The sequence below is a fragment of the Dipodomys ordii genome, unplaced genomic scaffold, assembly GCF_000151885.1.
Source record: "Dipodomys ordii isolate 6190 unplaced genomic scaffold, Dord_2.0 Scaffold39, whole genome shotgun sequence".
Taxonomy (NCBI): Eukaryota; Metazoa; Chordata; class Mammalia; order Rodentia; family Heteromyidae; genus Dipodomys; species Dipodomys ordii.
Genome location: NW_012267255.1, coordinates 11,278,873 through 11,303,175, shown reverse-complemented (window position 1 = coordinate 11,303,175; position 24,303 = coordinate 11,278,873). Strand labels below are relative to the sequence as shown.

Here is a 24,303-nt window from a genome sequence, read left to right as displayed (position 1 = left end):
CTTGAGCTGAAGAGCTGAGGGACAGTACCCAGGCCTAGAGTTCAGGCCCACGACCGGACCCAAAAAAAAAAAAAGCTCAGGGGCAGCACCTAGGCCCTGAGTTCAAACCCCACAACCACCACCACTGCCAATAAAAAGTCTGCTCGTCTTACAAAACAGAAACTCTATACCCATAGATAGCACAGGCACCATGCTGCTGTCTCTTTAAATTTGATTACTTTAGGTATCTCATATAGGTGGAACCGTACAGTATTTGTCTTATTTCCCTTAGCATAAAACCCTCAAGGTTCATCTATGTTATAGCATTTTAGTCTTTCTTTTAAAGGCTGCATAATACTTACTGTATGCATATAAACATTTTGTTAATCTCCAAAGAAAGTTCTTAAACATATGCCAAGTGCATACAATCAAGAACATCTTTAGAATATATACCATGTCATACAAAGGCTTGTTCACACAGTAGGTGTAAAGTTGATAGAATGTAGGTCAGAGGACTTGTCTAGCACATATAAGTCCTTGGGTTTCATCCAGCAATGCTGGGGTAATAAATGTATAGTCATCTTGAACAACAAATAGTTCCTCAAAAAGGTGGTATCAAGTTTTGCTTCTATAAGCATGACAAAAAATTCCTAATGTTGTCAGACTTTAAAAATCTTGCTATATTGGGGTAAGAACTCAAATAATTTGTGAACATATTTGTGATTTCCCTCAATAAAAGATGCAGCATCTTTTCATATGTTCACTAGGTATTAAAGTTTACCATGTAAACATTTTCTACTAATTTGCTTTCCCTTTTCTTACAGATTATATATTCTGGATATGAACCTATAGTCAATTATATACAGAAATTTATAACTTATTTGTCACTTCTCATCCTGTCAACCAAAGTTGACAGAACCAAAGTTCTAAATTTAATGTAGAAAAGTTTGTTAGTTTTTCCACCAAGGTAGATAATGTCATATAAAAACTTCTACCCCAAGTTTATATTCTTGCATATGATCTTAGAAAAGATCTTCCTTTTACATTACGTCTTTTTTCTATCTACTTTGTAAACAGACTGAGTAGAGAGGTGCTCATTTGTTTCCACTTGGATAGAATTGTGCCAGTATCATTTATTGAAAAACCCTTGTTTTTTCCCACTGATACATAATACTCTCATCACCATATATCAAGTTCCACATATACAGTGGGTCTGCTATTAGTTTCTATCCATCTTAGTTTTTAGATTTGTGTCAATATGTACTTGAATTCTATTTACTATCATATTAAAAACTGAAACCTTAAACATAGCATTTGAACTTACCTTTCTTTCAGTAATATCATAGACTTTATTGGTTTTGGTAGAAATTTTATATTTCTGTTTTGGTACCTAAATAAAAGAAAGTATAGTTTAGAAAAGAATCCAAGCAGTAAACAGACTTTTAAAATTAAGTCATCTACATATCATAGCTTTGGCCAACTCATTAGTTCAAGACCTCAGGTTTCATTCCCTGTCTTTCTACAAAGTATTTTTCCAAACTTTAAAAAATACAAAAGCTTATGCTAAAAAAAATATAGTTACTTACAGTTCCCAATTTCTTCTGACACAAAGGGTAACCACAGAGTTTGATGATAGATCGTTCATCCACAATATCGCTGTAGTGAGCAGGAGTGATAAACTTCCCCTGTAATGACAGGAGAGGGCGCTCCTCTCAGAATAATGGAAAAAGACATTTATCAGCTCAAATCCTCATCAAATTTACCTGAAAATGCAGGGATAACCCAAGCACCTGCTTCTAAGTTAAAAGGTAGAATCAGAGGAGAAAATAAAGGAGAAGCATTTAAAAAATGTTCAACATAAACACTCAAAAATATGTTATTAGGGGCTGGGAAGGTGGCTCAGTGGTAGAGCACTTGCCTTGCATGCATGAGGCCCTGGGTTCGATTCCTCAGCACCACATAAGCAAAAAGAAAAAAGCCGGAAGTGGCGCTGTGGCTCAAGTGGTAGAGCGCTAGCCTTGAGCTGAAGAGCAAGGGACAGCGCCCAGGCCCAGAGTTCAGGCCCCACGACCGGACCAAAAAAAAAAAATATATTAGGCCGAGGGTGTTACTCAAGTGGCAGAGCACCTGGCTAGTAAGTTCGAGGTCCTGAGTGTAACTACCTAGTACCACCAAAAAAATTATTAAAAACAATTTATGTCACAGCAGACTATGGACCTTTGTAGACTGCAATAGTTAAAAGAATTTTGAAACAAGAAGTGATACCACTGTATCAAAAGCAAATGACGGTATCTTTTATTTTTAAACAAAAATTATTCACACAGACACAAGAAAAAATTTTATGTATATGTGTACACTGTTATATGTTATAGACTGTGATAGACAATTTGCTCCAGGAAAGTTAGAATGAACTTGTGACTTTAAATGAGCATCATTATTCCACAATACTGTGAAATTTGGGAAATTATGCAATCACTTAATTACAATTATAAAAAAAAAAAAGAACCTCGGGGAAGGTAGGGAGGGAAGGGATGGTAGGGGGAATACAATGGAGGGGGGAACAATGCTCAATAGTAAGTGTACTCATTACCTTGCTCATTTAACTGCAACCCTCTGTATAGTATCTTTACAATAAAAAATTTAAAAAAAAAACCACAATCTTAGGAAACAAGTTATATCAATAAAATGTTATTGTGCTAGGCACAGAGGCTTAAGTATATAATCCTAGCTACTTGTGAGGTGGGGAGAACTAGAGGATTGGTCATGAAGCTATGTTATTTTGAAAATAACCAATATAATAAGGGCTGGAAGAGTCACTCATGGCACAGTGCCTGGCTAGTTAAGTGCACTCTCGTGGGTTCAAACCAAACCAACTTCCATCCGCCCCCCGCAAAAAAAGTCATTGTGGCTCAAGTGTTTTGGGCAAAATATTCTTATTGAAAAATGTGTACAGAATTGTAAGATGATAAGTTAGCATCAATTATTTTTGGTATCTTCACAGTCCAATGATCTCAATTGTTTTATAACCTTGAGATCTTTTTGAACAAGTTTTTCTGTTTTTATAGGGATTGAAATACTTTTACAAATTTTTTGTTTGAAAAGGGATTTGTGGGATTTGTTAAAAAACAAAAACAGCAAAAACCAGTTTAGTTAGTGTCTGGCTATGGAGCCTAAGCTGGTCCTGAACTTGTGATCAACTTCCTTTTGCCTCTGCAGTATTAAGATTACAAACATGTTAGTCTTGGGAGCTTGAACTCAGAGCTTTTCTTCCTCAAGGCTAGTACTCCACTACTTTAAGTCACAGCTCCACTTCCAGTTTTCTGGTGGCTAATTGGAAACAAAGAGTCTATGGACTTTCCCACCCGGGCTGGCTCTGAACCATGATCCTCAGATCTAACTCTTGAGTAGCTAGGATTACAGGTGTGAGGCATTGGCTCACACACCTGGCTTTGTTTTCTTTAGTGTCATCATGGATGTGGATTCTATGTAGTTACCAGGGCCAATGAAAATAGTATCATGCTTCCATTCTTGTTTAGAAAAGCTCTGAACCATACTTAGATTTATTTTTTGCAACATAAGCTCTAAATATTTTTGTCTTGAGGATTATAAGGATACATTCAAAAGTTTAATGAAATAAAGCTGTTTAAAAAACACATGATTCTGTGTTGTCCTAACTCATCTGTATTTCAGGTATTTAACATACTACACAGTATTACATTAACCAAACAATCTTGTGGGGCTGGGAATGTGGCTTAGTGGTGGAGTGCTTGCCTAGCATGCATGAAGCCCAGGGTTGGATTCCTCAGTACCTCACAAACAGAAATAGCGAGGTGTGGTGCTGTGGCTCAAGTAGTAAAGTGTTAGCCCTGAGCAAAAGCAGCACAGAGACAGTGCCCAGGCTGTGTGTTCAAGCCCCAGGACTGGCAAAAAAATAAAAATCTTGTTACTCAAAATAGCACAAGATACCCGGGTGCTGGTGGTTATCTCTGTAATTCTAGCTACTCTGGAGGCTGAGATCTGAGGACTCCAGTTCAAAGCAAGTATGTCCTGGTCAGAGACCCAGGGCTCAAACTCAGTACCTGACACTTTCGCTCACTGGCTAGTGCACTACCAACTGAGTCACACCTCTAATCCCAATCCCTCTCCCCTTTCCCTCCCCCCACCCCATGAGACTCTTCATCTCCAATTAAACACCAAAAAGCGTAAGTGGAGCTGTGGCTCAAGTAATAGAACACTAGCCTTTAGACCAAAAGTTCAGGGACTGCACCTAGGCCCAGAGTTCAAGCCTCAGGACTAACACCACACAGACACAGACAGACAGGCACACGCACACGCACACACACAGCACAATGTAAGTATCAGAAAACTGACATTGTGAACACTAGTGCAAAGGTAGGGCTATCAGGTACTTAAAACACAACTGCTACTGAGATTAAAATGTTTTTTATAATTTAAATACTAAGTGTTTTGACATATGTATACTTTGTGGAATAACATGTGCACCACAGAGGCTTAAATTCACTCTCCACTTTTTCACTCACAGCTGACAATTCTACCTCTTAAGCCACACCTCACACTCCACTTTTGGCTTTTGCTGGTAATGAAGTAAGGGTCTCAAGAGTTCATCTCTGGGGCTGCTTTTGAACCATGACCTTATGGACTCAGCCTTCTGAGTAGTTAAGATTGTAAGGCTGAGCAACTGGTGCCAGGCAATTACCACTGCTTTTAACTATAGCCATTTAACCACTGTTATCTTTCATTAATTCATTTTAAAGTCATTATACAGCAAGTAGTATTATGGTAATTACTTTAAAATGCACAAATTACACATAGTACGTTAACTGTTATCTAATAACCAAATTGAAAATTTTCAACAATACGAAGAAGTTTCATTTTGCACAGATTTTTTTTTTATTTTTTGGGTCTGGTCGTGGGGCCTGAACTCTGGGCCTGGGTACTGTCCCTCAGCTCCTCAGCTCAAGGCTAGCGCTCCACCACTTGAGCCACAGTGCCACTTCCAGCTTTTTTCTTTTTGCTTATGTGGTACTGAGGAATCAAACCCAGGGCCTCATGCATGCAAGGCAAGCGCTATACCACTGAGCCACGTTCCCAGCCCTGCAGATTTTAAAATGTTGTTCTATAAAACATAAATGACTTGTCAACATTATACATACACACTCCTTTAGGAACTCTTCAGTAATATTCTCTTCTAAAAGTTGTTCAACAATACGTAGAGCTTTTCTCTCAAATTCAATCTTCTTTTTCACAGCTGCTTCTAGTTCTGCTTTCCTAAAAAGTTAACGAGAAAGTTAGCCCACTTATAAGTTTCATTATGTCCCCAACATTTCATAACTTTAAGTCTAACGCTAATGGGAGGCACTATCTTGCCATTTTACATTTGCATTTTTTATGCTGTCACTTTTTTTTTTCTTGTCAGTGGTGGGGCTTGAACTCAAGGCCTGGCTCTGTCCCTGAGCTATTTTGCTCAAGGCTAGTGCTCTATAACTTTAAGGCACAGCTCCATTTCCTGGTTTTGAGAGGTTAATTGGCAATAAGAGTCTCTCAGGGACTTTTCTGCCTGGGCTGGCTTTGAATCATGATCCTCAGATCTCAGGCTCCCTAGTAGCTGAGATTACAGGCATGAGCCACAAGCATCCAGCTTATACTGTTACTTTGACCCAAAAGTTTCTAAAAAGGAAACAAGTTACTTGTTGCAGTTTACATAGAATCTGACTGAGAAGATCATTCCTAAGGTCAGAGCAGACTACAGAGAGAAAATGAGGTGAATTATTTTTCCTCTACCAATGTCATACATGCCTAAAAAACATTTTTTTCCTCTCTGAAATGGAGGCAGAAATCAAAATGGACTAGATGGGGAAAAGATGACTTAAAAATTATTGTAAAGATGATGTACAGGAGGGGTAACAGTTACATAAGTCAGGCAATGAGTACATTTCCTTTTGAATAGTGCCACCCTCCTCCCTCATTTTCTCCAGTTTTTTTCCTTCCGACCCTCACTTCAAATGTACAGTTCATTTCCAACACAGTGTCCAGTGAGTATCACTGATGAACTGGTTCACCCTTTGTCCCACCGTTTCTGTGCTTCACCTTCCTCTTCCCAAATCAGACAAACTTAAATACAAGACAAGGGGTACAGAAATCAAAAACTGACAAAAGGGATAAACCAAAGGTGGGGAAATAACTGCAAACAGTACAATAAGAAAATTTCTTTCCATTCCTTGGAGTTCATTTCGATAAACATCGTTTTATATGATCGAATGTACATTGCTATTGAGCCCTTGTGATCCTCTTGTCTTATAAGTAGAAATTAAGTCTCCAGTTACTGACAGCACACTTAGAATAATGTTTACCAAAAATAAGTGTTTACTTTTGTTGTAAAGTCTTGTTAAATAGCTACGCTGCTATCTGTACGTAGTTTAGGGAAATAAAATTGTTTCTATAAGGGCTTGCCCTTGTTACCACTGGATTATCAGCCTTGTGCTGGCCCCAACACAATAGGGAACATATACCTAGAGATCATCAATCAAAGAAGACTCCAGGATAGTGATTCTCAATTTCAGCTGCACATCAGGATCATCTGAGATTAAAAAATAGATCAATAACTACGATCAGGTCCCCCTGCAACCTGTCAATCTCTGAGGATAAAGACTGGCAATTTATTGTATTTTTGTGTTTGTACTGGGCCTTGAACCTGTTGTCCTGCTTCACTTGACTTTTTTGCTCAAGACTGGTTCTCCACCACTTGAGCCACACCTCCACTTCCAGCTTTTTGATGGACTGGGCTGGCTTAAAATTATGATCCTCAGATTTCAGCTAGAATTATAGGCATGAGCCATCACTCAGCAGGGCCTGGTTATTTTCTTAAAAGTGTCCAATCTTAATGTTCAACAGGGTTGTAGGTCACTGCCATACGCCCAAATATACCAATCATTTTAGTGACTTACCCAATTTTTTTTCCTGGGCTGGTTTCTACATACTTGCCAGAACTACCTTTGTTGATACTTGGTCCTTGAATTGCCTCTCACATTTGGACCTTGGAATGCCCTCACTTTCTCCTCCTGCCTTCAGTGACTTCCAAGACTTTGGACTCTAAATTCCTTGTATGAAGCAGTATGCCTTCCAAAAGTAGTTTGGAGGTCTGACATCATTTTGCTAATAATTTATTTTGCCAAATAGGGATAGAACAAAAAGAAATTTTGCAATTAACATCTATTCTCACACCAATTCCTACTTTTTTTTTTTTTTGAATGATGCTTGCCAGGCAAGCATTCTACCACTTGAGGCCACGTCCCCTGGCCTTTTGGCCAGATTATCTTGTCCTCTTAGAAGCCAAGAGGCCATTCAGGACAGCCTTTTTTGACAAGAAAACGTTTCCAGGAATGTTCCAGATAGTAACTTTCTGAAGAAGTCTCCTAGCATATCCACCAATAAAGAGTCCCAGGTTAATTTCTGCTGTCCTCACAGACTTCTACAGATATCCCACCTTCACTGGGAGTCTTAGTGTGTAGTCTGGGTTTCTTAAATCCTGGAGCCAAAGGAGGCAGCAAGTTTATATGAGAATTTTAGTACTTCCGATATCGTTTCCTTCCTTCTCATATTACTTTTTTTGCAAACAAGTACCAATTATTGCTGTCCTAGTAGTTCTCATACCTTTTTGAAGCATCTTGTTTCAAGGTTCTTGTCTGTTTAGTACCTACAATTAAAATAATACTAGGTCAAGTATACAATCAAATCAGATACAGGATAGAGTCCTGCCCAAATAAACTGTAGACATTTTTTTTCCACCCCATTCCAACCCTGTGTATAAATCACAATAGGGAGAAAATACAATTTGTTTCTGTAAATTAATAACTCCCTAATTTTTCTTGGTTGCAAAGTATCGCGTTGGGAAATGATTTTTCTTACGCACCACAGTTGATTATTAAGCATCACTGAAGTCTGTGATCTGGGTACTTTTAGGGGGAGTCATTCCTCAGAGACGCCAGCGTTCCGGAAGGAGGCGGCACAGGTTCGAGGCTGGCCGCCGCCGGCCGAGCTCGCTCTCTGGGATCTCTCCGCTCTCCCCTTCACCCCCCCCCCACTGCCCTCCACGGCCCGCTTCTCCGCAGGTTCGAGCCTGGCCGCCGGCCGGGCTCGCTCTCTGGGGCTTCCCCGCCCTCCGCGGCCTGCTCCTCCGTAGGGTCGAGGCTGGCCGCCGCCGGCCGGGCTCGCTGAGACCCCTCCTCCCCGCCGCAGGCGGGTCTCGCTCCCCACAAGCCGGGCCCGGGCGCTCAGAAACGCGGGTAAAGCCGGGGACTCCCCTCACACGCTCCGGGGGGCGGGCGGGCGAGGGCAGGAGCGCTCCACCTCGCGTCCCGGAGACTCCTTCCCCGGTCGGGTCGAAATCTGGACTTGGTCCTCAGCGGCAAACACGGGCCGGAATCATGTTCCTACCTGCAGCGTTTCGGGAGGGGCGGGGAGGCCCGGGTTTCAAACCCGCGAAACGGGGTCCGCCGCCGTCAGCCATGGGAAGCTGACTCCTCCGCGCACGGCAGGTTCCGGCGTCTCCCCGCGAGGCCCCGCCCCCACGGTGCGTGGGGGTGGTGACCTTGGGCTGAGAGGCGTGGCTACTGGCGAGGGGCGGGACGATGATCAGAGACCAGGGCCTCGGGGCGGTGCTACGAGAGCAGGGGCGGTGGTCGGAAAGCAGGGCTGCAGGGCGTGGCTACAGCAGATGGGCGGGGCGATGGCAGGAGATAGGGACGGAGGGGCGGGGCGGTGGTCGGAGGCTGGGCGTGGCTACGGGGCAGGGCGGGGCCTGGAGCGCGGCCTGCGGGGCCCGGAGCCGTGGCGGGCGTGGAGAGGCCCTCGAGGTCTGGCGGGTAAGTGGACACGCTGGATCTGGGGCGAGGGCGCTGGCGGTGGGCGGCGGGTCGTCGTGGACACGGCCTGCAGACCAGGCCCCGCGAGGTAGTGGGGCCTGAACGCTAGCAGAGCCGGACTTTGGAGAAATGGCTTCCTCCGAGTGCTGCCCACGGCACTAGGAAGTTGTCCTCCGGCAAGCCGGGGAGTCGGCGGAGCGGCGGCCCGCAGCCCCCCTATCCCCCCCGCCCGAGGGCCCGCGTGATCCGGGGATTTGGCTCGTGATCACTACTTCGGGGGGCTGCAGGAAAGTGGGGTGGGGGTAGCCAGAACCGTAAGCCCTCTGGGTGACTGAATTGGGTTGGATTTGTCAAGTGGGGAATTAACAAATAAGATTGCCCCTAGGGATTACAATCTTGACATTAGACTCCTTGCTTGGAGCTTTCTTCGTTTTTAGGTTTTTTTCCGGGAAAAAAAATATTTTGCCTTTTAAAAGCCCTTCAGTGTGTATTTGCTTTGCCTTTAAGAAGTCTTAGGAGATCCATTCCCCCCTTAAAGATGCAGTCGGAAAAAAGATGCACCGTGGTTTAACAAGTGCTGCTTTCTTAGAAAGGCCTACACACCGACATTCAGCGATAACATTTAAGCCTTAAAACTAAATTTTCTTCATTGTGCTTTCTGAGAAACTTAACTTTTTAAACACCTTATGTCACAGCTAATAGTATATTTTATGTTAGTACATTTCAGCATCACAACTAGGAAACAATCGTTAGGAATGGCTGTGGAGGAACTTCAGTCCATAGTGAAGAGATGTGTAAGTATTTTTTTCCTCTTTTTATAAAATTAAATTTCTTTTAGCGTATGGGAAGGACATAGATTATTTTTGGTGGTCAGACTATTTATCCTTAAGCCCATCTTTTCTTGTCCATAAATAGTGTGAGAGCAGGAAGGCACCTTGGTTTGTCTTTTTAAGTTTAACACAGACCCTTTTCATGAGTGAGTTTGATCATATAGATTTCATGTTTATTCAGTAAGGCTTGGTGGTCCATGCTTGTAATCTAATACTCAGGAGATGGAGACAGAATTATGACCAGCCTGGGCTATATAATAGCAAGACCCTATCCCAAAAAAAAACAAAAGGGAAAGAAAAAAAGTATTTATTAGGTAGTCATAATTTTCATATATGTATTTGTGTGTAGTTTAGAACTTAAGCAGATTTCATTTGTCTCCAGAGAGATAAAGTAAAGTTGTTGTCATATAGAATTTCTATTTGCATATGTATTTGATTTTATGTTTGTTTTGTTTTGAACCAGCAAATCTTAGAAGAGCATGACTTCAAAGAAGAAGATTTTGGCTTATTTCAATTAGCAGGCCAAAGATGTATAGAAGAAGGGCACATAGATCAGCTATTACAAATTATTCAGAATGAAAAGAATAAGGTAAGCTAAGCTTTGTGTTTACTTTGGGAATCTGTTTGGAAAGAGAATAATTGAATCTGATTTTTTGTTCTTTTATTTTTTAATAAAACATCTAGGAATCCACTTAAATTTTCACAGTAGGAAACTGGAAAACAAAAATAAAATTAGGAATCCAAATACTGGTGGCTCATGTCTGTAATGCTAGCTACTCAGGAGGCTGAGATCTGAGGATTGAGGTTGAAAGCCAGCCTGGGCAGAAAAATCTATGGGACTCTTACCTCTAGTTAACCAGCAGAAAGCCAGAAGTAGAGCTGTGGCTCAAGTGGTAGAACTGCAGCCTTGACTGCACCCAGGCCCTGATTTCAAGTGCCAGTATGAGAGAGGAGAGGAAAAACAGAGAAATTAGGAGGGAACATTCATATACTTTAGGGTATTTATTCTGGTAGAGACATACACATTTAACAAGTATTTTAGTTGAGGCAAAGGAAATGAAGTAAGGGCTGCCGTGGAAGTATAAGTAACAGGCTTTGGAAAGAACAGGATTACTTCTAGCTTCAGGGATCAAAAAGTAGCATTTAAAACATGAATTTACATTGAGAAATGTTAGTGTCAGGCAGAGTAGGTACTCATTTTTTGGTGATCAGTCCTTTTTCCTCTAGCTAGATATTTTTGATAACCAGATTTTATGTAAAACTATTTTTGCGTACATATAATCAGAGCTGGCTGGTGTCATCCAGCTCCTATAGGAAATCATAACAGGAAAGGGACCTGTTTGGGGATCATGAGCAACTTTTTCCTGGGACACATTGACACTATCTAGCTTTGTGACTTTGGACTCCCCTTTGTATGGGTATAAGATAGAACATTGTCTTCCTCGGAACATGACCTTCCTTCATTTACTACGTTACTGATATAAATGCAAGCTTGCTTTGTTGGTATCACAGTCCAGCCATGCTAGCCTGCACTTCTGGCCAGGGAACCTTGATTAGATTTAGAGAAGACAGAGTCTTGCTGTGTAGCCTGGAACTCTGCCTCTCTGCCTCTTGCCTCCTGCCTCTGCCTCTTGAGTACTAGGATTATAGGCATGCGTACCTCCATCCCCTGCTTTGAGACAAGGATGGGGATAGAACCCACAACCTAGTCAGGCAAGTACTTTACCATTGAGCTGTATCTACAGATACTCTGAGACTTCAATCACACACTGTTGTAGATTCTTGCTAGTTAAGATGTTTTTTTCCTTTTTTAAATGGTTTATTAGAAAAAATAGGATATTTAATTTTGTGTGGGGGATATGTGTATGATCTTTGTAGCCCCAAATACGGTACATTTCTTTCTTTTCTCCTTCCTCCCTCCCTCCTTCCTTCCTTTCCTTCTTTCTCTTTCTCTCCCCTCCCTCTTTTCCTCCTTCCCTCCCACCTTCCCTCCCTTCCTCCTTCCCCCCCTCTCTCTTTCTTTCTTTCAGTAATATTGGGGACTGAACTCTGAGTCTTGCATTTGCTAAGCAGGCATTCTACCACTTGAACCCAGGCCTCAGTCCTTTTGTCCTTTTGGTTTTACAGATCAAGGCTCATACTTTTGCTCAGGCCAGCCTTGGACCATGATCCATGCACCTATCTCCCTAGTAGCTGGGATTATTACAAAAGTGTGTGCCATGATGCCCAGCCCCAAATTTCATATATTTTTAACAGTTCTTCTTGATTTTTCTCCCATGGCATTCACAGATGACAACCTTTGAGTATATCTAGCTTTTGGCTACTAATACTAAAATAACAACTATTATTTAAATTTACTATATGCCCTACTCTATGCTGTCTTTCTCTCTGTGTCTCTTGCTTTCTCTTAATCTCTCATTTTTGCCAGTATTGGGGGTTGAACTCAACGGCCTCACACTCTTGCTTGGCTGCTTCTGTTCAAGGCTGATACTCTACCACTTGAGTCACACTTCCACTTTCAGCTTTCTGCTGGTTAATTGGAGACAAGAGTCTCATGTACTTTTTTGCTCAAGCTAACTTCAAACCTTGATCCTTAGATCTGGGCCTTTTCAGTAGCTAGGATTACAGGTGTGAGTCACCAGTGTCTGACCCTATGCTTTCTTGAGTGCTTTATATATGTAGGAACTTAGCCATTCCATAACCACATGGACAGGTACATAGTATTTAACACTTGTAGCCTCAGCTGCTTGGGCAGCTGTGGTGGGAGGATTAGTTGAGCACACAAGTCAGGATCAGCTTGGGCAATATAGTAATACTCAGTCTCAAATTTTTTTTTTTTTTTTTGTCGATCAGGAGGCTTGAACTCTGGGCCTTAGTGCTGTCTCTCAGCTCAAGGCGAGCGCTCAACCACTTGAGCCACAGCGTCACTTCCAGTTTTCTGGTGGTTATTGGAGATTAGAGTCTCATGGACTTTCCTACCTGGGCTGGCTTTGAACCATGATCCTCAGATCTCAGCTTCCTTAGTAGCTAGGATTACAGGTATGAGCCACTGGTTCCTGGCTCAAAAAGTTTTTTTTTTTAGGTTAGATGAACCTACTCAAAAGTAACATTATTTTTGGTGATACCGTTGTTGGTTTTTGGTGGTGTGGGGGCTCCTTCTAAAGCTTGAAGTAGGGCCTCCAGCTCTGGCTCAGCCTTTTCACTGACAGCTCATGATCTACCACTAGAGCCATACCTCCAGTCCAGCATCTTTGCTGGTTAATTGGAGGTAAGTGTCTCACACATGTTTTTTCCCTGGGAGGCTTTGAACCTCCATCCTCAAGTCTTAGCATCCTGAGATTTGAAATCTTAAGTTTCATGCTTGCACTTTACCCTGTGAACCACTCCTCCAGCCCTTTTGCTCTAGTTCTTTTGGAAATAAGGTCTTGCTTTCTGCCCAGGCAGGCCTGACCCTTAGTTCTCCTGGTTGTTGTCACTTGGATGACAGATACATGTCACCGTACAGGTGTGCACCGCCAAGCCCAGCCATTACTTGAGATAGAGTCTTGTGAACTTTTTTTTTTTTTTCGGTTGGTTGTGGGGCTTGAACTCAGGGCTTGAGCGCTGTCCCTCAGTTCTTCAGCTCAAGGCGAGTGCTCTACTGCTTGAGCCACAGTGACACTTCCGTTTCTAGTACTTTATCAGGGATAAGAGTCTCATGGACTTTCCTACCTGGGCTGGCTTTGAACTGTGATCCTCAGATCTCAGCCTCCTGAGTAGCTAGGATTACAGGTGTGAGCCACCGGCCCAGCTTCTTGTGAACTTTTATGCCTGGGCTGGCCTCTGATTCCTCCAATCTTCCTCCCTTCAAGTATTAGGATTATAGACTTGAGACACCTAAGTGGGTCTGAGTGGTTTATTTTTAGCATACATACTTCTAAATAAATAGCTGATAGGATAAGTTTTAAGCACAGGCAGGCTTAGTCTTAATAGCTTGAGAATCACCTTTGTATGTATGTCCTGCTAAATTCAGAGGTTCCAATTTTGATAAAACTGACTACAACTTAATTTTCTTTTTATTTGGTGCTGGGAATTGAATCCAGGATTGGATTTACCAAATGCTTGGCAGGCTCTCTACCACTTGACCACAGCCCCTTTTTACTTTAGCTAGTTTTCAGGTAAACACTCAGGTTTTTGCTTGAGGCCAGCCTCAAATTGTGACCATCCTTTAATCTCTGCCTCCAGAGTAGCAGGGGTTACAGTTATGAGCCACAGTGCCTGGTCTGTACTTTGTTTTTGAGAGAGGGTCTCACTGTTAACTTTGCCTGAGCTGGGCCTCAAACACACTATCCTGCCTCCACCTGGTGCTTGTCCACTCTTTTTTGAGCTGGTTACTTGTGTGTGAGTGTGAGTATGTATGCGCGCGTGCACACATGCCAGTTCTAGAGCTTGAACTTGGGGCCTGGCCACTGTCCATGAACTCCTTTTGTTCAAGGCTAGCACTGTACCACTTGTGCCACAGAGCCACTTCTGGCTTTTTTGTACTTAATTGGAGATAAGAGTCTCACAGACTTTCTAGCCTGGTGGCTTCAAACAGTGATCCTCAGATCTCAGCTTCCTGAATAGCTAGGATTACAGGTGTGAGCCACCAGTTCCTGGCTGCAGGGGTTGTTTTTTGGGAAAGGTTTTGCTTTCTCCTCAGGCATGCACCTGGACTGTGATCCTCCTGTGCTAGGCTTCGTGCTGTTGCTGGGATGCGACACACAGTACCATGTTCAACTTCTTTCCATTGCAATGGGGTCTTGTAGATTTTTCTGCTTGGAACCTCAATCCTCTCATCTCAGCCACCTTTTGAAAGCAGAGGAACTATTCAAAGCCTAAGAAAGACCAGGTTACTTGATAAAACATAAAATCCTTAGCTGCGCTGGTGGCTCATTTCTGTAATCCTAGCTACTAAGGAGGCTGAGATCTGAGGATCATGGTTCAAAGCCAGCCCAGGCAGGAAAGTCCGTGAGACTCTTCTTTGTTTGTTTTTTGTCTGTCATGGGGCACCATGGTGCCACCTCCAGTTTTCTGGTGGTTTATTGCAAGTAAGTCTCATGGTCTTTCTGGCTTTGAACCACAATCCTCATATCTCAACCTCCTGAGTAACTGGGATTATAGGCCTGAGCCACTGGTACCTGGCTCTGTGAGACTCTTACCTCCAATTAACCACCAGAAAAAACCAGAAGTGGTGCTGTGGCTCAAGTAGTAGAGCACTTGCCTTGAGCTAAGGAGCTCAGGGATAGAGTCCAGGCCCAGAGTTCAAGCCCCATGACCACCACCAACAAACAAACAAAAACCCATAAAATCTTTTTGCCTTGCTCAGTGAAAGTATTAAAAAATATTTCTTTTTTATAGTACTTGGGTTTAAAGTCAGTACCTTGTACTTATCAATCAAGTGAAGCACTACTTGAGCCATACAGCCAAAAGCAGAAGCCGTTTTGCTTTACTTACTTTTCAGATTAGGGTCTCATGTTCATGTCCAGTTTGCCCTAGAACACGATCTTCCTAGTTTAAGCTTTTTGTGAAGCTGGAATAGCAGGAGAGCACCACCATGCCCAGCTTATTATTGATTGAAAAGGGATTGCTTTTAACCCAGATTGTCCTTGAACTGTGTTCCTCCCCATTTCTGCCTCCTGAGTAGCTTGGGTTGCAGGTGTGAACCACCACTCCCAGCCTTAAAAAGTATTTGATAATGTCACTATATGTTTGTAGCCTACCCTGGAAAGTGAGTGGTGAAATGTGGTAGCCCTTACTTGCCTCTTTTTTCCTCTGTGAGCAAAATCTTAAACTCTTCTAGGTTAGGGAGGCACCCTGAGTCCTGTAGAGGGCAGTGTTTGCTTTACTCTGACGATGTTTTTCAGGTCATCATCAAGTCTATGGGCTGGAATCTTGTTGGTCCTGTTGTTAGGTGTCTTTTATGGAATGATAAAGATGATAAAAGAAAAGATTACTTTCTGATGCTTGATTTATTGGTAAAGGTAAGTTAATAAAACTTTTATTTTCCCATAATCCATAGCAGTATTATAATTCCCTTTACTGTTTAATGAATGTTATTTGATAAGAAAACTTTTTAGTTCATGAAAGTAATATGCAGAAGAGAATTCTCTGGAGAATAGCCTAACTTTATTTGATTGGAAGAATAGTTCTATTTCCCACTTCCCAGAGTTTCTAGGTATCAGAATTACTAACCACAGCAGAACTATAGGTTCAGAATCTCGAGGGAGAGAGCCTGGAGGCTGTATTCTGACAAATAGCTGTATCACACACATTCTGGATTCAGTGTTTAGAGAGACACACTGATCTCTTTGTAACATAGGAACTAGAATCAAATGTCAGTGCTCTTCTGTGGCAATTTGTTTGAAATCCTTTCCTAACATAAAACAAAACACCTAGAATTACAAGCAACCATGAGGGTATGAATAGGAAGCAGAACACAGATCCGTTGTGACTTATGACCTTAGAGACCATTGAGAAAAAGCTAGGAAAGTTCCATGTTAATATATGATGACTTAAAAAGATAAATTCAGAGAAAAAAATGACATCATAGGAAACTAGGAAATCAGCGCAAATATATATGTAGAAAGAAGCAGCTCCTTCTAGATGGGTTCCTGACTACATGAACTTTTTACAAACATTAGGCTGGGGATATAGCTTAGTGGTAGAAGAGATTGCCCCAGCTCTGGAGGGGAAAAAAGCAACTGAAAAGAAGGCCAATGAGTTGGTAAGATCTGTCCAGTCTAAAAGTGGTGTAAAGTTCTATCTTTAGGTAGAAAAGATTTTGTGGGTTACTCTGAATACCCAGGCAGGTTGGCATAGAAGAGCCCACCTGTGAGAAGCTTGGGGTGCATCAGTGGCTAGTGTATAATATCAGCAGCTAGTGTGTAACATCAGAAGTAGTACACACCCATGGGACACGGGAAACCTGAGCTCTGATCATTCCCTGCCCCCCCTCCTCTAATGTCTCCTAACAACTGGTTGAGGCATTTCATGGTTAAGCAAAAGTAATTGTATTTTCTTAATATATACCTTCTTAAAAATAGTAATCATGTGGCTTTAAATACAACTTAAACAGGTTCAATTGTGAATATTTTTATAGTTATGTAATCCAAAGGAATTATTGTTGGGTTTGCTTGAACTGATTGAAGAGCCCTCTGGAAAACAGATATCCCAAATTATTCTTCTTTTACTTCAGCCATTACAAACAGGTAATGAGCATTTTGATATCAAAGTATTTCTTGCTTTATTTGTGTATAGACCTTGATGTTTACCCCAAAGTGTGAATACTCCACTGCAATAAAGTTTATGCCAAATGATTAAGTCCTCTGCTTACATGAGTAATAGTAATGCCAGTTTGAATCCGGCTGATATTTTCCTGGCAGAGTGGCTACCTAAGTAAATATTTTGTGGAATGCTATGCTGTTTTTTTGTATGCCATGTTGCAATCTGTATCTTTATGGTTAGCCTTCCTTTCTGTGGTTTATAAGTAGAATTTTTCCCTTTAAGCATTGTCAAAGGGTTACCCTCAAGTTGTCTATGATATACTCACTCTGCTATTATTATGATCGCTCTGTATCTTGTGTAGATTGTCAGACAAGGCATTGGAGGTTGGAGGTAAGAATAACAAAGCTGTGGCTGGATAAAGACACTAGGAGGTATGGAAAGCGAAGTCTCCCTGAGCATAGCAGATAGACTATATTTATTCATGGGGATAGATTATTTTTTATTTTAAGAAATACGTGTGATACCAGGGTCCCAGAATTAGAAATTGGAATAAATTTATTTTAAATGAAAATGATCATCTGCTTTGTAACACTTGAAATACTCAAAATCCTGTGGAAAAAAGTAATATTTGTGAAAAACATGAAGTGTTTCTGTCTTAAGAATTTAACCTGTTATAAACACACAGAAACAACATGTATGTGTATAAGAGGTTTGTGTGCTTTCACACATAATATGCTTAAAATGCTTAGTCTTGTGGACCTCCAACAAGGAAACACTTCCAATTAAGCTATGATATGTCATCCTGATAACAGTTGTTAAAATGTAGGGGAAGAAAAGAGTTTTGTAATTCTGTATACTGAACTTCTTGTGATGCTTGATGAAGCTGTTTTAATAATAACTAATTCCATGTCTGTTTCAGTGATTCAGAAACTTCCTAACAACAGGGCATATTCAGTTGGATTGGCATTGTCTACCCTCTGGAGTCAGCTGTCTCTCCTCCCTGTCCCGTACTCAAAAGAACAAATAGAAGCAGATGACTATGGCCTTTGTCAATGTTGCAGGGCCTTAATAGAGTTCACTAAACCTTTTGTGGAAGAAGTCATGAATGGCAAAGATAACAAGGAAAAGGAAAAATTAAAAGATGAACTGCTGAAATTGTAAGTGTGTTGTTAAGAACATGGAGTTAAGTAATTGATGGTTTGGTTACTTTATGTTTCCTTCAGATCTTCAACTCAGGGTCTATCCTCGCTTAGTTTTTTTTGTTCACAGCTAATGTTCCACCACTTAAGCCATACCTCCAGTTCTGGCTTTTTCTTAGTTAATTGGAGATAAAGTCTCTCAAATTTGGGTTGGCGGTGAAGCTCAGTTGTCAGATCTCAGCCTCCTGAGTAGTTTGGATTAGAGGAATGAGTGAGCCATTGGCACCTGGCTGTAGTTTCAGATTTTGAATTTTAGAAGAATATGGAGTTTAGCTGATACAGCATGGACATTTAGTGAGGCATTTATATTACATATATGCTACTACATATAGTATCATTTTAAAACACATATTATCAAGTGGTAGCAAACTAAGGCCCTAAGTTAAACTCTAGGCATACACACACACATGCGCTCACACACACACACACACACACACACACACACACAAATCATATATCAATAAAATATTTTTTTTTAGTTTTATTTTTTGGTTGGTTGTGGGGCTTGAACTCAGAGCCTGGGTGCTTGCCCTGAGCTTTTTTGCTCAAAGCTAGTGCTCTACCACTTTGAGTCACAGTACCACTTCCAGTTTTTTGTTGGTTAATTGGAGATAAACGTCTCACAGACTTTTCCTGCCTGGGTTGGCTTTGAACTGCGCTCCTTAGATCTCAGGCTCCTGAGCTAGGGCTAGAGCCATGAGCCACAGGCACCCAGCTTAGCATTGATGTTTTTAAAACCAGATATTATAATGATGTAATGAAGTATTGAAAACCAGGTATTTTAGTTTAGAAAACCAAGGATTTGACTATATTTTTCTATCTATTGCTTTTATGTTTTACAATATGAAATTATGAAAGTAGGGAAATGGTTATATATAGCTCAAGGAAGCTATTCTGGCTGTGGGGAAATGGTGACTTTATTCTCCCTTTTGAAAACAGCAGGACTACCAGACAGTTGAGCATCCAGCCTGACCAAAAATCTGGTAGTGTTCTCACCACCTAGTATTCTCCAGGTACAGAGACTAAACACAGTATGGCTGCCAAGTCTTTCATGTACTGGTGCATTGGCAGTTAAGTCTCAATATGAGGTCTGGAGGAGATAAACATTCAGAGCATAGCGTGCTTATTTTATTTTTGATGTAAAACTATATCTGAAGAACTAGACAGTTTATGTTTTAGTAGTGTTGACTTCATACTTCTCCATTTTTTATGCTTTAGCTGTTTCAAAAGCTTGAAATGCCCTTTGCTGACAGCACAGTTCCTAGAACAGTCTGAAGAAGCTGGGAATGATCCTTTACGGAGTTTTGCTTCTGACATAATAGTAAGTACAGCCAATTTAATCTGCTATAAAATCAACTATGGCCTTAAATGTCATCCTGTTAAATTCTCATGCACTTCACATGAGCTATACATTGATAACTTATTTATAAAATGATAGGTGGTTTTTGTAGAACACAGGCCAAAAAGACAGAGCATAAAAACAGCAATAATTTCGTTTTCCAAGACAAATACTATGAACACCTTCCAGACTTCAGCTCATAAATAAGAACATGTATAAATACGTAGATAGGTGGGGTTAGGAGAGATGGGGGAGAATGATGAAAAGGGTGCCACTGATCAAAATGCACTGTGCTCAGGCTGGCCTTGAAGTCATACCTTCCTGCTTTAGCCTTCTGAGTGCTGAGATTATTAGGTGTGTCCCACCCAATCTGACACAATAATTTCTTAGTATATAGATCCTGTTGACTGATGATGAGGGTTTGAGATTTTTCAGGTAGAAAGTTCATGATAAACTCTTGAATCACTGCTGGGCACTGTGGGGTGCACTTGCCATCCAAGCTACATGGAAAGCATAAACAGAAGGATTGAAGTTGAGGCATAAAAGTGAGCCCCTGTTTTTCCTGACTAGGCTGTGGCCCTAGGTTAAAAATCCAAGCTTCAGAAGCAAGAAACAAAATAATTTGCTACCTAAATCTGGCTCAATCAGAATAGTCACCTGTCTGACTAATTTAAAATCACCTGATTTAGGGACCTCCTTTACTCTGACATATCACATAATTTAGCCGCGAGAGGTATGTCCATATTCTATTGATTAAAAGTAAGTCTCAGCTTGCTCAAGGGGAGGGGATTATACCGGGTATAGGGATGAGGGTAGGGGACACCTTAGAGTCCACACCGTAAGTTGCCTTAACCCATTTCACAGAGCTTTTTATCGGCAATTGGCTACCCTTTACCCCAAATTATTTTTAATCATGGAAAGAGAAAGAGGACTTGGGATTACCTTGAATTTGAGGAGGAAGAAGACAAACAGCTGGCCGACTCCATGGCTTCTCTGGCATATCTGGTATTTGTTCAGGGCATCAATCTTGATCAGCTGCCAATGGTGTTAAGGTAAGAGTGTTCATGCATGTCTTTTTTTTTTTTTACTGGTTGTGGAGCCTGAACTCTGGGCCTGGGCACTGTCCCTCAGTTCAAGGCCACTGCTCTACCACTTGAGCCACAGCGCCACTTCCAGCTTTTTCTGCTTATGTGGTGCTGAGGAATCGAACCCAGGGCCTCATGCATGTGAGGCAAGCACTCTACCACTGAGCCACCTTCCTAGCCCTTTTTTTTTCCCCTGGTTCTGAGTCTTGAACTCAGGGCCTGGGTGCTATACTAAGCTTTTTTGCTCAAGGCTGGCACTCTCCTACTTTTTCTGGCTTTTTGGTGGCTAACTAGAGATAAGAGTCTTATGGACTTTCCTGTCCAAGCTGGATTTGAACTGTGGTCCTAGATCTCTGCCTCCTGAATAGATAGGATTACACGCATGCAGTGCCCGCCCCTATGTTTTAGTTTTACACAAGGCTGGCATTGAACCAGGGCCTTAATCGTGTCTACCACTTGAACCATGCCTTCAACCTCTTTGTGCATTGGTTATTTTTGTCTGTTTTTTTTAAAGAATAAACTTTTACTTTGTAATTAGCATATATTAGCTATAGAAAAATTTCTATATGACTTTCTCATGTATATATATTGTGTATTCCAGTCACTTTCCTCCTCTACTTTTCCTTACTTTCTCCCCCTTTGCTACATTTAATTGTATAGGAGGAATTCAAATATATTTCTGTCTGGCCCTACTTACACTCAAGAACCACCAAAATAACTTACAGTTATGTACATTACTTGGCTAAAGCTGCTGTAACAAAATACAACAAAGTAGACTGCTAACATATTGTCTCAAAGTTCTAAAGGCTTAGAAGTCTGAGATTAAGCTATCTCAGAGATTAAACTTCTCAGTGATGTGAAAGAGAGTCTCTCAGAAGCTAGAAGCTTCTTCTCTAGCTTCTAGGAGTTTACTCAGAGTCTTTAAAGTTCTTTTGCACGTGTGTTTACATACTTATGTGTATATGTAATATAAATAATATATCATAATGTATATCCTTATTCTTCGCCTTCATATACCATTGTCCCTATCTGCATGTCTCTGTCCAAATTGCCCTTTGTAATTCAATCATAGTGGACTAGGGTTACCCTAGAGATTTCACTATATATTTCCTTTATAAAAACCAAGTAAGCCGGTAAGCAAATGAGCTGGTGGCTCACACCTGTAATCCTAGCTACTGAAGAGGCTGAGATCTGAGGATCACAGTTCAAAGCCAGCCTGGGCAAGAAAGTCCATGAGACTCTTATCTCCAATAAACAACTAGAAAACCAGAAGTGTTGCTGTACTCAAAGTAGTAGAGCTCTCACCTTGAGCTGAAGAACTCAAGGACAGTGCCCAGGCCCAGAGTTCATGCCCCACGACTGACAAAAAACAAACAAAAAAAACCCAAGATTATATTTTGAGTACTTGAGGTTATAGTTCTAATTATCTTTTTGGGGGAGGACACAATTCAACTGAAACAGTGTACATGTGTATAAAATTTCTTAAAGATCACACACACACACACCACCCCTTTTCAACTGAAACAGTGTACATGTGTATAAAATTTCTTAAAGAACACACACACACACCCCTTTTCAACTGAAACAGTGTACATGTGTATAAAATTGCTTAAAGAACACACATACACACACCTTGCAGCTGGGGATATAGATCTGCGATAGAATGTGAGGCCCTGGGTTTGATCCCCAACACTGGTGAAGGAAAATTACTGATTGTATGTGATTGTATGTGTTTTTTTCTGCTTAAGCCCAGCATACATTTTGCAGTTTAACATGGAGCATGTTGAAGTCTTCTTACAAAGGTAAGATCCTTTAGATGGTAACTCAGGATTTAATAAGGTTAAATAGTTGTTGCCAAGATTAGGGGAGCTACCTCTTCTTTGCCAGGTCCTAATTAACTGATTGTTTTATAATAAGAAGTAAATGTTCAAAGTTTTTTTTAAAAAGGGGTTTTCCAGTCTTCTGTTTCTGTAGCTTTGAAGCATATTTCAAAAGGTGGTAGAGTGAGATGTGTATAAAACTACAATATATATAACTATATATAACTATATAATTACAATATATATGAAACTATCAGATATTTCGTACACTTGCTCTTAAAGATCTATTGATTTTTGTATTAAGAAATAAGCTCTGAGTAGGCTAATTTTGATCAGATTTGAGTAGCAGTTTCCAAACCTAAAGCAGAGCAAAGTAGATTAAGAATTTTGGGTAATTCTTCAATAGAATTTTCACGCATTTTATGTCATATACTAAATTTTGTTTTGGTGAGACAAGATCTCACTATGTAGTCCAGGCTGACCTCAAATCAGTCTCCAACTACTGGATTACAGTTGTATCACCACAACTGGCTAATGAGACACATTTTTTCTCTTTGGAGGTACTAGAGTTTGAACACTAGGGACTTGCTAGGGATGCATTCTGCTGAGCCTGGTCTGCAGCACTTTTTTCACTGGTTATATTTCAGATAGGGTCTTACTTCCTGCCACGAATGCATCTGGACCATTACTTCTATAATTATCAGTTTCTACCCTAGTAGCAGATCTGACAGGCATATACCTCTATACCCAGCTTTACCTATTGAGATGGAGTTTTGCCAGGCTAGCCAAACCATGATAATCTAGATCCAGCCTCCCACATATCTAGGATGATAGATGTGGGCCATCCAACCCAAGTATTAGGTGAGAAGGGCTGTCACAAATTTTTTTTGCCCAATGTGGCTTCAAACTACGTCTTCCCATTCTTAGCGTCTCAGGTAGCTAGGATTACAGGCATGAACTAGGAGCACCTGGCTTGCATTTCAATATCATTTATATTTCCTAAAGAATCATTCTCAAGCAACTTGTAAAATCGTATTGATACTTTTACATTTTTTCTTCCAGAACAGAAGAATCTATTTTCTCCAAAGGATTGGTAAGTTTTGTGTGCTCCCATTATCATTTAAAAAACAACAAATACAGCTCTTGAGCTATCTGCATGTATTTTCATCTGTAGGAACTACTGGAGAATGGCTTGTTGAGAATAGAAGACAATAGCCTACTGTATCAGTACTTGGAAATCAAGAGTTTTCTTAGTGTACCTCAGGTAAATACAATGTGCATTCTAATCCTGAAAATCGGCTCTTGCCTCTTCCAGCCTTTTACTTCTCCCTCTTCCCCTTCCACATCTAAAATCGCCAGGGTAGTGACAGTAGGATCTTTGTGATGATAGGAGGGTTCCCTTATCTGTGCTGTGCAGTACAGAAGCCTTGAATACTTGAAATGGGGAAATGTGGCTAGTGTTGACTGAGGAACTGAATTTTAAATTTAGTTTAAACTTCATTCGCTACCAGTGGCTACCACAGGTGATGATATAACATGTAGTGGAAAACCTTTCTTCTTTACACTTTGGCTCTGAAGGGATTCTTTCTCTCAGAACACAGGTTTTCAGAACTCTGTGTGAAGCATGCACCGGACCCATTACTTCAGAGACAAATGTGCATTTTGGTTTTCCCTGCTATGGTTTATCATGCCTTATGATTTTTATTTGTTAAAATATACAAATAGGCCCTAGCTATGATTACAAGAAGTTCTTAATATTTAAAGTAGAAAAACATACTTCTGGGCTGGGAAGGTGGCTCAGTGGTGGAGCGCTTGCCTTGCATGCCAGAGGCCCTGGGTTCGATTCCTCAGCACTACATAAGCAAAAAAGAAAAAAGCCGGAAGTGGCGCTGTGGCTCAAGTGGTAGAGCGCTAGCCTTGAGCT

The 24,303-nt window shown here is 41.1% G+C and overlaps 2 protein-coding genes across 4 annotated transcripts in view; one reads left to right on the top strand and one right to left on the bottom strand.

The window, feature by feature from the left end:
* Rpap2 (RNA polymerase II associated protein 2) overlaps nucleotides 1-8,542 on the bottom strand; it is a 64,531-nt gene extending 55,989 nt beyond the window's left edge. For all 3 annotated transcript variants that reach the window (XR_001175145.1, XM_013018352.1, XM_013018353.1), the window contains exons 1-5: nucleotides 8,434-8,542; nucleotides 7,651-7,693; nucleotides 5,154-5,268; nucleotides 1,566-1,664; nucleotides 1,304-1,369 (exon numbers count right to left, since the gene is read on the bottom strand). Coding sequence is in view for 2 of the 3 variants with exons in the window: in XM_013018352.1 (XP_012873806.1) it covers nucleotides 1,304-1,369; nucleotides 1,566-1,664; nucleotides 5,154-5,268; nucleotides 7,651-7,693; nucleotides 8,434-8,506 (396 nt within the window). In the remaining variant the exon portion in view is untranslated. The remainder of the gene's footprint in view (nucleotides 1-1,303; nucleotides 1,370-1,565; nucleotides 1,665-5,153; nucleotides 5,269-7,650; nucleotides 7,694-8,433) is intronic.
* Nucleotides 8,543-8,795: 253 nt separating this feature from the next.
* Glmn (glomulin, FKBP associated protein) overlaps nucleotides 8,796-24,303 on the top strand; it is a 32,484-nt gene continuing 16,976 nt past the window's right edge. Inside the window, exons 1-11 of the mRNA XM_013018375.1 lie at nucleotides 8,796-8,861; nucleotides 9,579-9,655; nucleotides 10,155-10,280; nucleotides 15,577-15,693; nucleotides 16,812-16,920; nucleotides 17,856-18,093; nucleotides 19,354-19,456; nucleotides 20,339-20,526; nucleotides 22,308-22,361; nucleotides 23,442-23,472; nucleotides 23,554-23,643. Coding sequence (XP_012873829.1) covers nucleotides 9,617-9,655; nucleotides 10,155-10,280; nucleotides 15,577-15,693; nucleotides 16,812-16,920; nucleotides 17,856-18,093; nucleotides 19,354-19,456; nucleotides 20,339-20,526; nucleotides 22,308-22,361; nucleotides 23,442-23,472; nucleotides 23,554-23,643 — 1,095 coding nt within the window. The 5' untranslated portion in view covers nucleotides 8,796-8,861; nucleotides 9,579-9,616. The remainder of the gene's footprint in view (nucleotides 8,862-9,578; nucleotides 9,656-10,154; nucleotides 10,281-15,576; nucleotides 15,694-16,811; nucleotides 16,921-17,855; nucleotides 18,094-19,353; nucleotides 19,457-20,338; nucleotides 20,527-22,307; nucleotides 22,362-23,441; nucleotides 23,473-23,553; nucleotides 23,644-24,303) is intronic.